At 39.8% G+C, this 15,155-nt stretch overlaps 1 protein-coding gene across 3 annotated transcripts in view; it reads right to left on the minus strand.

Annotated features, from left to right (window-relative positions):
• CACNA1C (calcium voltage-gated channel subunit alpha1 C) overlaps positions 1 to 8,009 on the minus strand; it is a 633,467-nt gene extending 625,458 nt beyond the window's left edge. For all 3 annotated transcript variants that reach the window (XM_084640503.1, XM_084640501.1, XM_084640502.1), the window contains exon 1: positions 7,713 to 8,009. In XM_084640503.1, the coding sequence (XP_084496629.1) occupies positions 7,713 to 7,761 (49 nt within the window). In that variant the 5' untranslated portion in view covers positions 7,762 to 8,009. The remainder of the gene's footprint in view (positions 1 to 7,712) is intronic.
• Positions 8,010 to 15,155: the final 7,146 nt, after the last annotated feature.

Raw genomic sequence — 15,155 nt, forward strand, 5'->3', positions numbered from 1 at the left:
AGGTCATCCACATTGGGGATTTAGCTGTCATCTTGCAGGTTTCAGAATAGTAGCCAAATATGTCCCCCAACTCTGTACTAACCCACATCTATTTGTATCCAGCTCAGGAGACTGATGAGTCCTGTGGATTTTTTCAGTTTCCTTACTGGTGCTGAGGCATATTGGACTTCACTTTCTAAACAAGGTGTCAATAAACTCATTGATAACTAATCCCATTGTTTAAAGGAGACAACTCCCTGGCTCCCTTTGTTGCATTCTGGTTGTTTCTTTTGCCCAGACATCACTGGGGTTTAATGAGGATACCTGGGACAGAATGCAGATGGGTCATATGGTAGATAGAAGATGGCAGGGAAAGGCACCTGGAATCCATTCATCTTCTGTACAAAGGACTTTATGGGGGTATACAAAAGAGCATTAATCAAGCACAAGAGATTTTGTGTGTCTCCAGCCAACTACATTTTAAGAAACTACCCAGCTGAGCTCTATCTAGTAGCACTGCATTTGATTAATCCAAATTTGCCCCCAACAGTAGTCACTTCAAATGAAAGTTTGTAACAGAGGAACAGAATTCTTCTGTTGACCTGCTCTGTTCACAGGTAGTGCAATCCTGCACGGAATTGCTCATAGATTTCTGCTGGCTCATGGCTGCAGGAGAGTGTTGTTGACTTCACCCTGGTTATAACGGTGGTGAAAATGGTTTTCTGAGCAGAGTGTATGCAGGGGCTCAGCTGAAGAATCCTTGAGGAGCAAGCATAGAAGCAGCCAAACCTACGAAGGCAGCTTGGACTTGAATTTTTATCTTTTATTTTTATTACCTACTGTTAAGTAAAGCATAAATTCAAACCCCAGAGAGGGAATTTTTGACCTTTTACAGTATGTAGGGACTACGTTTTGGCACAGGGTAGGAAAACCACCTGCTTACTGCTGTGACAAGCTTAGTATATTTGTTGAAAAGACTGGCTCCAGGTTTGTCTCACCATGCCTTTAAATTATGAGAATCTCAGGCTTCCAGGGTACTGTCTACCCTGTCTATTGGCTTAGTTCAGTGTGGTTTCTGGTGAAGATGTCCGTGGTATGTGGGTTTCCTGAAACCCACCATCTGTGGTTCCAACAATTGATGATGCTGGCTAATTAAACCCAGTAGCATGGCTGTAATTAAGCTATTGGCTGGCACATCTAAGTTAACATTCTGTCCTTAAATTTGCAGTAGCCCAGCCCCCCTCTTAGGAATCCATCTCTTGGCACAAAGTATGTGCCTTTCCCTTTTTTGGGAAAGAGGATCGTGCCCAGCTATGGGCAGCTCAGCTTTCCTGACTGTAGAGTATTGTCATTTGACCTCACAGCTGGAGCTCTCAGCATCTGTTGATAGCCTGACTATGGATTGTTGCTATGGCAACCAAAGAACACTACTGGAATGATTGGAAATGGCTCCAGTAGTTCTAGTCATACCTGGAAGATAAGAATTTATTATTGTCAGTGGACAATCATGTGTGGTCAACAAGGGATCTGGAATGCAGCATTACTCAAGCTCTAACTTCTTTTCTATATTCTTTGCTACATACAGTATGTGCCCTCTTGAGACATCATTTTTAGACATGAATAAAATATCATTAGTTTGAGGAGGACAGGCAATAATACATTCCTTGCCCTATGGACCCTGTTAGCTTCTGTCCTGGAAGGGTACTTAGATAATACTGCCAGCCAGATTGCTCAAGGATGACTCATTCTTAACCCAGGAAAGACAGAAGTCTTTCTGGTAGATAGGGACATGAGTATGTACGGGCTCTCTCTTCTTTCATGGTCCCACTTTATTGAGGGGTTATATTTGAAAGTACTTAATCATGTTAAGAATTATGGCACTTATCTCAACCATACTATGACAGACCAATGAGAGCACGAAAGAATTCTATATGCCTACGTGATATTTAAACACCCTAGTAGTGGGTTTTATTATAAAGCAGAAAACTAAATGTAAAGCAACCCCTGCCTTTTAAAAACACAGATACAATAGGACTTTTCCAAGCAAAGTTCACAGTTAAGATGTAAAGTGTGGCTCAATTCAGCCAAGTGCCAGAGAGGGAGAAGTACCTCTCTCACTTCATATTCTCCTCTCATCTACAGTCCTCTCCTAAAAAGAATGGCTCAGGTATGAGGATCTCTCCCATATCCTGCGCAGCAAAGACCGATACAAGAATTCATTGAGCTGCTCCACAATGGCCTTGTCTTCCTTCAGTGCTCCTTCTGCAACTTCATCGTCCAGCGGCCCCACCGCTTGTTAGGCAGGCTTCCTGCTTCTGATGTACTTAAAAAAAAATTGCTGATATAAAAATTGTCTTAACTAGTTGCTTTTCAGAGTCTTTCTTGGCCTGCTTAATTATACCTTTACACATGACTTACCAGCGTTCATGCACCTTTCTATTTTCCTCACTAGGATTTTACTTCCAATTTTTAAAGGTGCCTTTTTGCCTCTAACTACCTCTTTTATTCTGCCATTTAGCCATGGTAGCATTCTTTGGTCCTCTTACTATTTTGTTTAGTTTAATGTTTTTTTGTTTGCTTGCTTTGTTTGGGGTATATATTTATTTTGAAAACTTAGGGCACACACGTGTGAACATTTCTCAGTGAAGTATATAGAAGAGATAGAAGCTTATTTGGGGGCCACAGTATAATCAAGACCTCCTCACTGAACCCTCTTCTGGCTGGATCTATGCTCTGACATCAACCACCTTTTTGGGTTCGCATCTCCACACCTTCTGTCAGCAGATGTAGTAACCCTTCATAAGCAGAACTCTTTCTCTGTCTAGGCATTCACTTCAGCCTATCACTCCTCCCCTTAGAAAAAAAAAATGCCTGAAAACACTTCTCTTTAGAGTGTGTTCAGCATAGCTACACTCTTGCCTGGCCAGTGAAACAGGGTTTCTCCCCAACTCCAGAATATATGCTGCCATATTCATTTTCTTAACAGAAGCCAGTAGAAAAACAGTCTTAACTCAGTCCTTACTTTCAGGTTTCTGCTCCATCCCTCTCAGGGCCTCTGGCAGGGTCCAAGTTCTGACCAGCCCTGCTCCTTCTCTGAGGCAGCAGCCTCATGGCTATTGCCCTGAGCACCTAACCCCTTACTTCAGGACACCTACCACAGGTATTAGCTCCACTCCAGCATACCTTCTCCTCCCCAGAAAATAGCCCATCTCAAGCAATTCCTCCTCCAGTTGCCTACTGGCAGCCCTTTATAGGCTCATGTGTAGCCCAGCCCTCTTTAATTGGCTGGATTGGACTCACTTGCTCCAGTCCCAGGGAGCTGGGCTTAGTCTATCAACAGGAACCACCTATCTTTTGATACATGTATTCTATGAAGCTTTAGCTAATATCTTAACTATTTTATTTAATATTGCAACAGTACTTTAATTGGTTGTTCAATGTGTTGACTACTTTGAGGAGGAAGAGAGTGCTTCGTAAATAACTTTATTTATTTCCCAGTCACCAGGGCTAGGAGTTTCAGAACTGCACTTCAAAACAGCACTTCAAGGGTTTTTTTCTGCCAAAATCTGAAACTGAAATGTGATGTGATACCATGGGCAGCAGTCTCAAAAGAGAGAATTTTTATATCCCACAAAACAGGTTTTCTAATGTTTCTACTGACAGACCTTTTACAGAAAAATTAAAGGACAAAAAAAATTAGTTACCAGAAAATTAATAAACAGGTTGCTAATTTGCTTTTTTAAATTATGGCAGGAGAGCAGTTTCTCATACATGTAGGAGCAACTCTCCAAAAGTATAGAAAGTAAAATTAGCATGCTGAAAATACAGCAGAAAATTAGAGCAGCCATCCAATATTTTCCATCTTACATCTTCAATGGTTTTGTGTTGTAACATAGCATGAGACAGATTCCAACCCATAAAATGAAATCTATGCATTTTTACCTGTAAAGTAAAGGAAAATACCTTTCACCCTTAAGATGATGTATTATTTCTGCCGAAGTACACATCACATGACCCAAACTTCAGGTCAGAAAATATCTTATGATTACATTAGGGGCTTGACCCTCTTATTATCAATATGTCCCTGGTAAATTGAGGAACTAATTAATATAGCCTTTATTTAAGAAGATACAAACTTATTTTGAAGAGAAAAATATCAAGAACAAAATACGTGCAGCCTAGAAAGGAAGGAGGCTACAGTAAGACCTAATTATGGTTTTAAAATACCTGAGGGAGTCCCACAATGAGCAGTCGGAATCTGTTCAGACTATGCAACAAGGACAAAACCCAAAGGCATAATCTGAGACTGAATGAAAGAGCAGTTTAAACCTGATATCAGAAATGGATTTTCACTCAGAGGATCATTACTATGCGGAATAGATGACCTAGCAGGGGTCTGTAGTACTAATTAATTTAATTATAGGATGGATACATATCTAACTATCAATGCTATATAAGGACTTTATTTCTGAAAAGCAAATATTTGTTTGGCTGAGAGCCAAAGGATGGACTGGTTGGACCTGGAATTCTTTCCTGCCAAATATTTCTCTATTTCTTTTATGGCTTCTTGACTCCATAGCCCTGTAGTGCCACCTCCTGGACGAGGCAGTACTTAAACAGCCCAAGTTCTCCCAGGTCCACCTTGATAAACTGCAGCAGCTGAACTACTCTTTTTTTTAATAAACAAACAACCACTGCCGCCAGTTTTATTTCCCTTCCTCTTTGGCCAACAAATCTCACCAAAGAAAGACTCCCTGGCTCCCAATGCCAAAAGCACAAGCACTGAAATGTAACTAGACTCAAACCAGGAGCACCAAAGGGATCACTGTGTTCCCCGTGCATTTTAAAGGAGTGCAAAACATCTTTTTGCAGAATGATTTTCCATTTTATTTTATGACTAAAAAATTTTAAATACTATGATGGGATACAGTAAAGAGGCCCATTTAAGAATACTCCGGGTCCTATAAGTGTATTTGATATGATGTAGCTAGTTGTAAATGCTTTTTCTTGTGCCTGTTTTTTATTTTTTCCCTTAAATAAACATATGCTCTATAGTTACAATGAATAATTAATTGTCATTGAAATATATTCCATTGTGTAGAATAATTAAACACTGAAAAGTACCTAGTGCATCAAGAAGTAACAGTGCTACTAGCTAAACCGACCCCATTACCCTTTTCTATGTGCAGTACAAGAGCGTGATGGAAAATATATCAGACCAATATCTTTCATCTCCAAAAACTGGGAAAATTATGACTTCAAGGTGAAAATATACCAGCACTTTCTAAGCAGCATGAGTAAAGTTAATACAAGTGTGTTATAAACCTGCACGTATTAATACGTAAGAAAATAGTGTATTCATAACAAAAATGCCTTTGTAATCATATGATCTTCTCTACCTGACCAAAGGCCTTTGTTATTTTTTAAGTAAAGAATAATAATTTGGCTCATTTGTTATCCCGACTCCAGAATGTGAGACCATTAGGGTAGTCAGGTAAGTGGTTGACTGGATTTTGATATAAGCAAAGAGCATCTATGACAAGAAGAGGCCTAGTCATGCCACTCAAACTTCTAATACAGACATAAAGATATGTCTTTTACCGGCAGTACCCAGAATACCCTCCTTGCTGTCAACAGCTGGGGAATGTAAAGCTAAGACATTCTAGTGTCCTAAACCAAATGTTTTCAGATATATTGAGAAGAGCAGCTCAGTATCACAGCCCTGGCTTTCCTTTGCACTCATCTTTTTAATTTCTGCCTTTCATTTTAGAATCGCTGTTTGCTCTAATTACTCCATTATGTCCTGGGATTAGTTTGCTCTGAGCTCCGATCTTCTTTGCCACCCCATTTTCTTGGCTACAAATCCATTTTTACCTCACAAGCTTCCTCCACTTACAAAAATTAAAAGAGGTATGAATAAATGCAGCCCTCAGGGAAACTAACTTCCTTCCACATTTGGATGGTTTTCTGTTTGTTTTAGAAGTTGTTCTTTCACCTGAGAGCACTGAGAATCAGCATCCAAAGATAGATGCAAAACTGCTCCTCCAATTATATAATCACTGCAGTTGATAACTAGAAAGCTGGATTCAGGTTGCCATAGTGTTGGCATATTGCTATGAAGTCTGAGCTCTTCGTCCACTTTACCCACTCTGGCACTGAAGGAGAAATCCACTTCTGCCTGCCGAATGCATGTGCAAAGCACTAAGGCTCACACAAAAAGAACACACTTTAGATCAGGGGCTGATTCCTTGCTCCACCTACCTGATTTTGGGAGGGTACTTGGAGGAGGAGGGGAAGAGGGGCTGTTTGTTTTTCTTCTTCATCTGTATTTAATTGGGGATTTGATCGTTGAAATCGACCTATTCCTCCTCCACTAAGGCTACTACAGCCCAGATGCAATGTGGGTGTTTCCTCCCCAGCTAAAGAGCGCTAAATAGGAACAGAAAAATCTGGCCTCAAACTGCCCTCCTAGCCCCAGATTGAGTGGCTCACCAAATGACTGGAGGGCTTTTGGCAAATCGAGTTGTTTAATTACGGTCTTCAAGGGAAAATCCCCCTCCAGCAACAGTAGGAGTAGGGAGGAAAGGGGGCAGCATTTACACACAGACAAGTTAGCCTCTGACACCAGAGGTGTAAGTACGCACCACAAAAACGGAGAGGTTTCCTTATCAGGCAATGCGGTGAGATTTAGTGGAGATGAAAAAGACGCTGGTCACAAATGGGGTTATATAGACACCTCGATACATTACTACCCACCAAGGACCGCTCCCTCCCTCCCTCTCTTCAGGGGAAGAAAATGGCTCTGTTTGTTCTGCAATCACAATTTGTGCGTTAAATGCTGCTCGGGGAGGAGAATGGAAGGAGGTTGACAACATGCAGGTTACAGGATAAAAATAACATCAAGTATAAAGCTGCCAATGGGGGGGGGGGGTGAGGGGAAACTTCTAGAGTTGGACCAACAAAGTTTTAATATAGTGGGTAGCTGGTTACACTTCTTAATTATAAAGAGAACTAACGTGTCTTAAAGTCCATAATGTGGACAAATCAGAACAAGAGCTATTTGAGAATTCGCTACAAAAAGTAAACCCTTTGATTTAAACATAACACAGAGCTACATCATCTTTCTATCATTATATATCTCCGACATATTACATATATGTGTATTTGTGTGTACACAGATAACTCCTCATCCTCTCCCTTTTGATGTTAGATTAGAAACAGCCAAAGGAGACGGAGAGGGCTCCCCTCCCAGCATCTTGGGAAACTGTATTGAGATTTGGGTTTGGAGGAATTGGTGTGATATTAACTAGTGAAAACCCCTAAACCAGGCTTACTGGAAGTAATCTTCCTCTGACACGTAACAGCCAAGCTGCACCGCAAAATCACTTAGCCTTCTTCCAAACTGTCCGTTGGGCGTCCCTTTTCCACTCTTCTGGGGGGTTTTTTGGTTTTTTTTTTAAAGCACTTGGACAACTTTTCCTTCTGTGGTATTTCTTATGAAACACATGCTCCCATGGGGATTTTTCAGCGGATAATCTAACTAGATCACTGCAACAAATCCGTCTAATGTTATCAGTATGATCTGAATGGAAATTGATGTCAGAGCCTGCTTTCTCTCGCTATTCCCCCTCCTATCGTTGACTTTAGCAGCAGCAGAAGAAATTGACATTATAGAGACGATGGACAGAATAGAAAATAATTGCTAGATCCTTTGAGGTAAACCTCAATCTTACCTTGATGGTTTTCTTCTGGAATGTACATCCTCTTGTTTTCATTGACCATTTAAAATGAGTCCAGATTAATCCCTCCAAATATCGGCTTGGTAAAATTCAAGGAAGAATGGAGCTGCAGTATTTCCCCTTTTATTATTACCTGATTCCCATTATTGCATCAAACACCAAAAACTGATCCTTTCCACTACTGCCTCCTTTAGTGAAATTGCAATGCATCCTCAGTACATCCGGGCCCCTTCCAAGAATTTAGCACAGCACCTCTGGCTGCTAAACCATTTAAAAAAAAAAAAGAGCAAGAAGGGGGGAAACGAAAAAAAGCATCCAGGACAAATCTCAAAGGGTTAAATGTCTTTTTTTAAAATCCATCAGTTACAAGAGTAAGAAAAAGAGGCGGGGGCGGGGGGAGATGTTCAAAGGTTGCTGCTCTTCTTCAAAGCCATTCTGAGCGCGTTCTGTTGGCAGAGAGCTGTTTCTGCAGAGGAAGAGGGAGAGAGAGCATAGTCCCAGCCCCTCACTCCCTCCCCTCCCTCAGCACACTCACTTCCCTCTCGCGCGCGCTCTCACAGACAGACAGACACACTGAACACTTCCAGATGTTCCAGCTGTGGCAGCAGCAAGAACACACAGACCCCCGTGCACAGCTTTAGGAGCCGGCTGACTTGATCTGAAAGTTTAACATGCTCTCTCCCCTCACTGCGCCTGCTGAAACCTTTCTACAGACATGACGTCAAGAAAGCAAGCTAGATCTGGCTGCCTGGAAAAGTGGGGGGAGGAGGGGGGGAATCAATAGACAGACTGACAGACAGAGCTTGGTGGAACTAAGCTCTATAGTAGTCATTGCAGATCGCTCCAAGAATTCCACTGCAATTAGAACAGCTTTCCACTACCCCCTCCTCAATCTTATTTCTCAATATTGTGGGCTCTTCCCTGCGGTTCCACTACGGAATGCATCTGTGATCTGAATTTAAAGGAGGACAATATCATTTGCTGAAATATTAACGTCTGCTTCATATAACGGCGTTTAACAAAACATCGGAATGAGCTGTGATTACATTTGATCAATTACAGTCAGGATGCTGTATAACTGAAATACAAACACAATACACGGAGGAGGATGAAAGGAATACGGAGGGATAAGTTGCAAAGACAAGAGGATGCACAGATGTTTAAACAGATTAATCAAGCTAGGATTTTCAAAATCCTGGGTGGAAGCACAAAAGTGTTCTGTTGGGGTATCCCACCTCTCTTCTTAATTATCACTGTCATTTGTCCCACTATACTAGGAGCCTCCACAGAGCAGAAATGACATTCAAACAAAATGTGAACTGAATACAATACACGTTAAATGTATCTGGGCTCTCAGAGCTGCCATGTTAAAACAAGAAATGCAGAGTTCCAAAATACCCCTCTCCGGAATGAGGTTAGAAATTGTGCTGATTGGGGAAGCTAAAATAGTTGGAGTTGCATTTTGGGGAATGTCTGGAACATTATGTCCTACCTGTAAAACAACAAACTCAATATTTTAATTGTCATATCAACTTATAAGCATCATGCATGCAACATGATTCATTGTGATTAACATACATGTAGCTCTTCATTCCTTTCTAATGTACCTTCAATTAAGCTAGAATGGTAGGATTTTCCTGTTCATATATTTTGAGATTGTTACAGAATGTAGTCGGGATTTAAATGATAATGGCCTTTATCACCTTTCCTCCAAATGGATCCCTATGCACTTTACAAAACATCTATCTCTTAGGAATCTTTCATCCACCACTAAACTGTGGGTATCTCTGGGGTGAAACTCAGAGCATAACAGCACACAGCAACATGTACACAACAGATCTGTTGAGGAAAGGAAGATAATACCATAGCCACTTGAAACCACAAGGGAAACTGAGCTGGACATAACCCAACTACCAAAGTTGAAATTTGGCCAGCACACTCACCTGTCATAAAAAAAGATCCCCTGGTTTTCTAATTACCACAGGACTTCTGTTTTAGGTGGCATTGAAAAGACAAATTCTCCAGAAGCACATTGCCCCATAACACCATGCTGAGGCACTGAGTTAGTATTGACTCAGAAGAGAGAGTGCCTCCAGCTGAATCAAAAATACTACTTCCTCCAGCACCTAGACTTTATCTCATAGCGTCCCATCCAAACACTTACCCTATTTAATTCATGAAAGCAGATGAGATCATAGTTTGAGATGGAATGATTGTATATTACATTAATTTATTATCATTTCTAGTTGGCTTTTTGTCTGTGAAAAATAACTTCTCCCTCAAAAAATATATTTAATAAACCCTTGGCATTGAAAAGGAACTGAACAATGGCTCCAGTTTCTTACATTTAAATGTAAATAAGTATGCTCTATTGTTCTCTTCATAAACCCAAATTCTTACCATCTTGGATTGTGTTCATTCCATTTTTTAAAGTATGAGTCAACCAAGATTTGCATGATTCACCCAGAAAACCATCACTTGCATGGACACAGTCACTTAGGAAGCATTTAGGAGAATGCTGATCACTGCTGCACAGAAGCCAAATACTCCTTGGGGCATTTGTAAACAACTCATTTGCCCTTACTGGTTCACATGCTCAACAAGCAGAAAATGTATATACAGCATTAGTCAAATGTCAGCCACCAACCACCATACTGTTGCTTTCTGCCAAATCACATACATCTGCAGGCACATACACAAGCTGTCCCTACCACCTACAGATCTTTCTCTAGTCTTTATCCATCTAAGCTTCCAACATAGGACACAATTTGGGCCAATTACCAAAAACAAGGTTCAGAAGAAATTAGTGCAAGAATCTAGAATATTAGCCTGCATTAATTTGTTAGCATAAATAAGTTTTACTATAACCAGCAGTTTCCTGATTCAACATCTATGACACTAACAACTTACTATGTAAAAGGTGGAAGTGAATGTAAATTTAAGATAAAATCATCCTGGTAATGAAAGACAGTCAAGAGGTAGGACAGTGACCATCAAACACTCATCTCAAAAAATCTTATTTTAAATGCTAAGAAAAGTTTGTGAAAATCAGTTTGTTAAAAAGTTGCATTTAAAGTAAAGGTAGTTATACCACATTTCCCTAACACTGCAATAACCTAAGTACACTGTTTTACCATGTATTACCATGGGACTTAAGGGGTATGATGTGCCTCACACTGGCTATCTGTACCAGGAAGTATTTCATCCAGACAGCTTAAATATAAAATAGCAATTGGGGAATGCAAATGTAATGATCCTCAGTACAAGACAGTAGGGTTTGAACCTGAGGTTTTCAGCACCAAAACACAGACTGCTTGAGTTAAAGGAGACCCTTCACCATTTGATAGGAGGAGGAGGCTATCTTCTAACACAGGGGAGAGCAAACTACAGCCCACGGGCTGGATCCGGCCCGTCAGGGCTTTCAATCCAACCACAGGATTGCCAGCCCCATGGCACAGTGGAGATAAGGCAGGCTCCTGGCCTACCCTGGCCACGCGCTGTTCCTGGAAGTGGCCGGCACCATGTGGCCCCTGGGGAAGGGGGGAGGAGGGAGAGAGGGCTCTGTGCGCTGCCCTCACCTGCAGGCACTGCCCCCTGCAGCTCACATTGGCCAGGAATGGGGAACCGCGGCCAATGGGAATTTCAGGGTGGTACCTACAGGCAAGGGCTACGCACGGCAGAGCTGCCTGCCCCACTCCACCTCCAGGGGCCGCAGGGATGTGGTGCTGGCTGCTTCCAGGAGCAGCGCAGGGCCACGGCAGATAGGGAGCCTCTACTGAAATCTGGATCTGGCCCGCGGACTGTAGTTTGCCCTCCCCTGTGTTAGAGGAGGGAGGTGCTCAGATACCATAGTGATGAGGGCCATATAAATAGTTAGATGGGTACTTATTTCTGAGAAACTGCTTCTGTATTAAGGTATGAAGTGGCAGAGATTATTTGAGCAGTAGATCATGTATCATAAGTTTATTTGTTCTGCCAAACAATGCAGTATTCCATTTCCCTTCCCAAATCTACAGAGTATATTAGACACATAAAAACCAACATCAGTTCTTAGCACATAAGTTAGAGCTACCTGCATGGCTTCTGTGGCTGGTATCCAGCCCTTTTATACTAAAGGAAGGGCTACTGTGATGCCAGTTTTTGATGGCAGAGCTGGGAGAGAAACGGAGTAAAAACTGAGAGATCCTTGAAGAATATTAAATAAGAATATTAGCAACTACTTTTAAAGAAATATGATGACAACCTTTTAAGGACTCTCCTTATGCCTCAAACAGACTAGTCCTCTCCCTCCCCTTATTAATGTAATATGGCTATTCCATAAATTATCTAGCTGGTCCTATTTTCAGTAGATTAACTTCACACCATTATTGATAGTTATTCTTTTTACTATAAAACCACAAGGGAATAAATTCTTCAAAAGAAGAAAAACATTTATCTTCAGAAATTGTATGAAAGCTCATCATACAAAAATGATTTTTACAGGGACAGCTCAGAAACCCTGTTGCAGATCTCTGCACTACTACGCTAAAAGTAAAATTTTATTCAGATTTAGATTTTTTTTGCACCTCAATCAGGCTGGGAGTAGAGGCAGCACATAACAGTCTGCTCCCGCTCACGCTGAAGACAACGGGAATTTTTGCCATTGATTTCAATAAAAAGAAATGGGACCTAACTACAATTCAAATTTTGCACATGGATCTCAGTCTTCCATTTTTGAAAACTTGGCCTTTAATGGTTTCAGTTGTTATATAGTGTCTATCTTCTTTAATATGGGGTAACTAAATCTGAGGGCAATGACCTAAGTAGTGATGAGTACAGCAAAAGAAGAATCTTCCTTGGATAACACGTGATTCTCTTAACACAGCTCAGCATAACATTTGTTTTTCGTGACAGCATTTCATTGTGGATTTATATGCAATGTATCATCTACTATAACCCTCAGGGTTTTCTCTTTGCTACTACTTCCTAACCAGTATTTCCTTGGTCTATATTGGTGCATATTAGTATTCTTTCCGGCATGACCACATTGCATTTACTTTACATCAATCACATTTTATTGACTTCAGACCATTTTTCTAATCTATCAAGATTGTTCATTTTTAATCCTATCCTCCAAACTATTTATCATTCCTCCCAGCTTTACATCTCCTACAAATTTGATTGCCACACTCTCCACACCATCTTTCTACCTGTTAATGAAGGGATCTTCCATATACCTAAAATAAACACTGGGTTTTTTAAATGTTTTGTATTTAATGGGCATGAATGTAGGCAATTCAGACTGCAGCCAGGTGCACAAGCTTTCAGCTCTACCACTTACATAAAACACGGGGATTGTTTTTTCCCAGAAAAAAAAAATCCAGTGACATTTTTCAGATTATCAGGATTTCTGTGTTTCATTTTTTTAGAATTTGGTACTGTGAGATATTTACTAGAATATGACATATACTTAATTTTTTTACAAAACCAAAACACTGAGATTTTCAAAGCCAACTAGAGAATTTAGCCACACAACTCCCATTGAAATTAATAGGACTTTTATGACTAAATGCCCTACTTGGCTTGAAAATCTCAGTTATTAGGTTCTAATTTCAACATACCAATAAAAACTAACAATTCTAACAAATTAAAAGGAAAACTATGAGAGTATCCACATTATTAGGCTTTCTAAGTCTATTAGGAAATGGTAAGAAAGTCACAACTGTCAAGAATTTTCAAGAAGAAGGTAAATGAGTGAAACCATTGAAGACTGGACAAGGGAGTGGCTACTGAGTAGAATCAACTGTTATTCTATATTGAAGAAATAGAAGTGGATGGAACTGTGAAACGTTAAGTAGGGTGTGGTTTGCTAGAATATCGAAACTTCTGGAAGGAAGGTTTGGCATCTGAAAATGCTGTTTTATATAAAGCTGTTTAGCTCATCTTAATTTTTCAGTCTGCAATCTTCAGAGTTAATTTGGTTTTGATTCCAGTTGGAGTAAATGTGAGAGCTACTGATCAATACTGCAAACAGATAATTAATGTTTAGTGATTACTAAACATCATTGTATGAATTTACCTGACATGCCTAAAGGTAAAGGAAGAAGTAGGAAACAAGTGCTTGAGTAGACTGAGGTAATAAAGACATAATTACCCTAAGTAAAATGTAAACATTGTGAAGAGCTGTTAAGTAGCAATATAGAAAAGATTTCTGCCCATGTCAAAAAGTGCAAAACATCCATTTCTTAGGATTCTTCAAGACCAAATGTGTCATTGAATGAAAATGAAGTTGAAGAGATCATAGGTAAGTTTTTGTGATCCGGTGAGATATTTTCAAAAACATTTTCATTATCAACACATGGACACAATGCTAATTTACTACGTTGCACCAGGCCTTTTAACAGAACTTCATTATCTTCATTCCTGAGCAGTCTCTGTTCCTCACAAAATTACAAAGAATAGTTGATGACTGTGCCATAAAAACTGAACTGAAAACACTTGAACTTGGAAAAAAAAAGTTGCACTTTCTTTTGTTCTAACTGAGAAATTATTGGAGTACTTAGAATTGCATACACTGCTGGAAACAGATTGATCCATTACTGGATGCTGCAAGTAAAGGGAAAGAAAAATTAAAGAACTAAAAGCATCATCATTGACATTAATGCAAGATAGTTGGTCAAACATGAAATATGACCTGATAAAGTCTACAAGCAGATTTACAATGAAAAATGAATTATACTTTACTAGTACTTATGTTTTGTCTAAAAAGAAAAACTATAGAATATTATGTTCAAGTTGCTAATGATGCCATCTAAAAATGCAAAGAATAGTATGACAGTGAGGTCTTTGTCATTTGCTCACGACATGAATAAAATGAAGTGTAACTAAACTTCTGCCATATGGCTGTTCTGCACACTATTAAAATCACCTAACAATCCAAAAACATATTGTGGAAGTTCAAATATTCTTCACAATCACCGGATGGTTAGTTGACTGAAAGAGAAGGACACTCCCTAATGATACTTGGTGGAGCTCTCAGAAATTTTGTATCTATAAATCCATTTGTAAATAGCTACCATAAGTTAGTTTAAATTTACAGAGAGCATGAGGGAGGACTATGTCAAAAAAAGTCACATGCATTTTTAAAAATGGACTTTACAAAGACTAAAGTTACAAAAGCCAAAGAAGAAGGTTTCAAAGGGACTTGACAGATTACAGTCTGTTGGTGCTACTGTTTGCCATCTCACTGGAAATCTGGCTTGATCTAATTAACAAACAAATGGAGCCGCACAACAATAAAATCAAAAAGCAATTCAAAGATGATATGGAACTTTTCTACTAGTTAGCCAGTATGACTGCTTCCAAATAAAAAGGTCATAAGTTGAGCTCGAAACAGGAAGAGGCAGATGAAACATGACTGATGGAACATAATTTAATGCTTTTAGCATTTAAAATTGA

The sequence above is a fragment of the Lepidochelys olivacea genome, assembly GCF_965140295.1.
Source record: "Lepidochelys olivacea isolate rLepOli2 genome assembly, chromosome: 1".
NCBI classification, from domain to species: domain Eukaryota; kingdom Metazoa; phylum Chordata; order Testudines; family Cheloniidae; genus Lepidochelys; species Lepidochelys olivacea.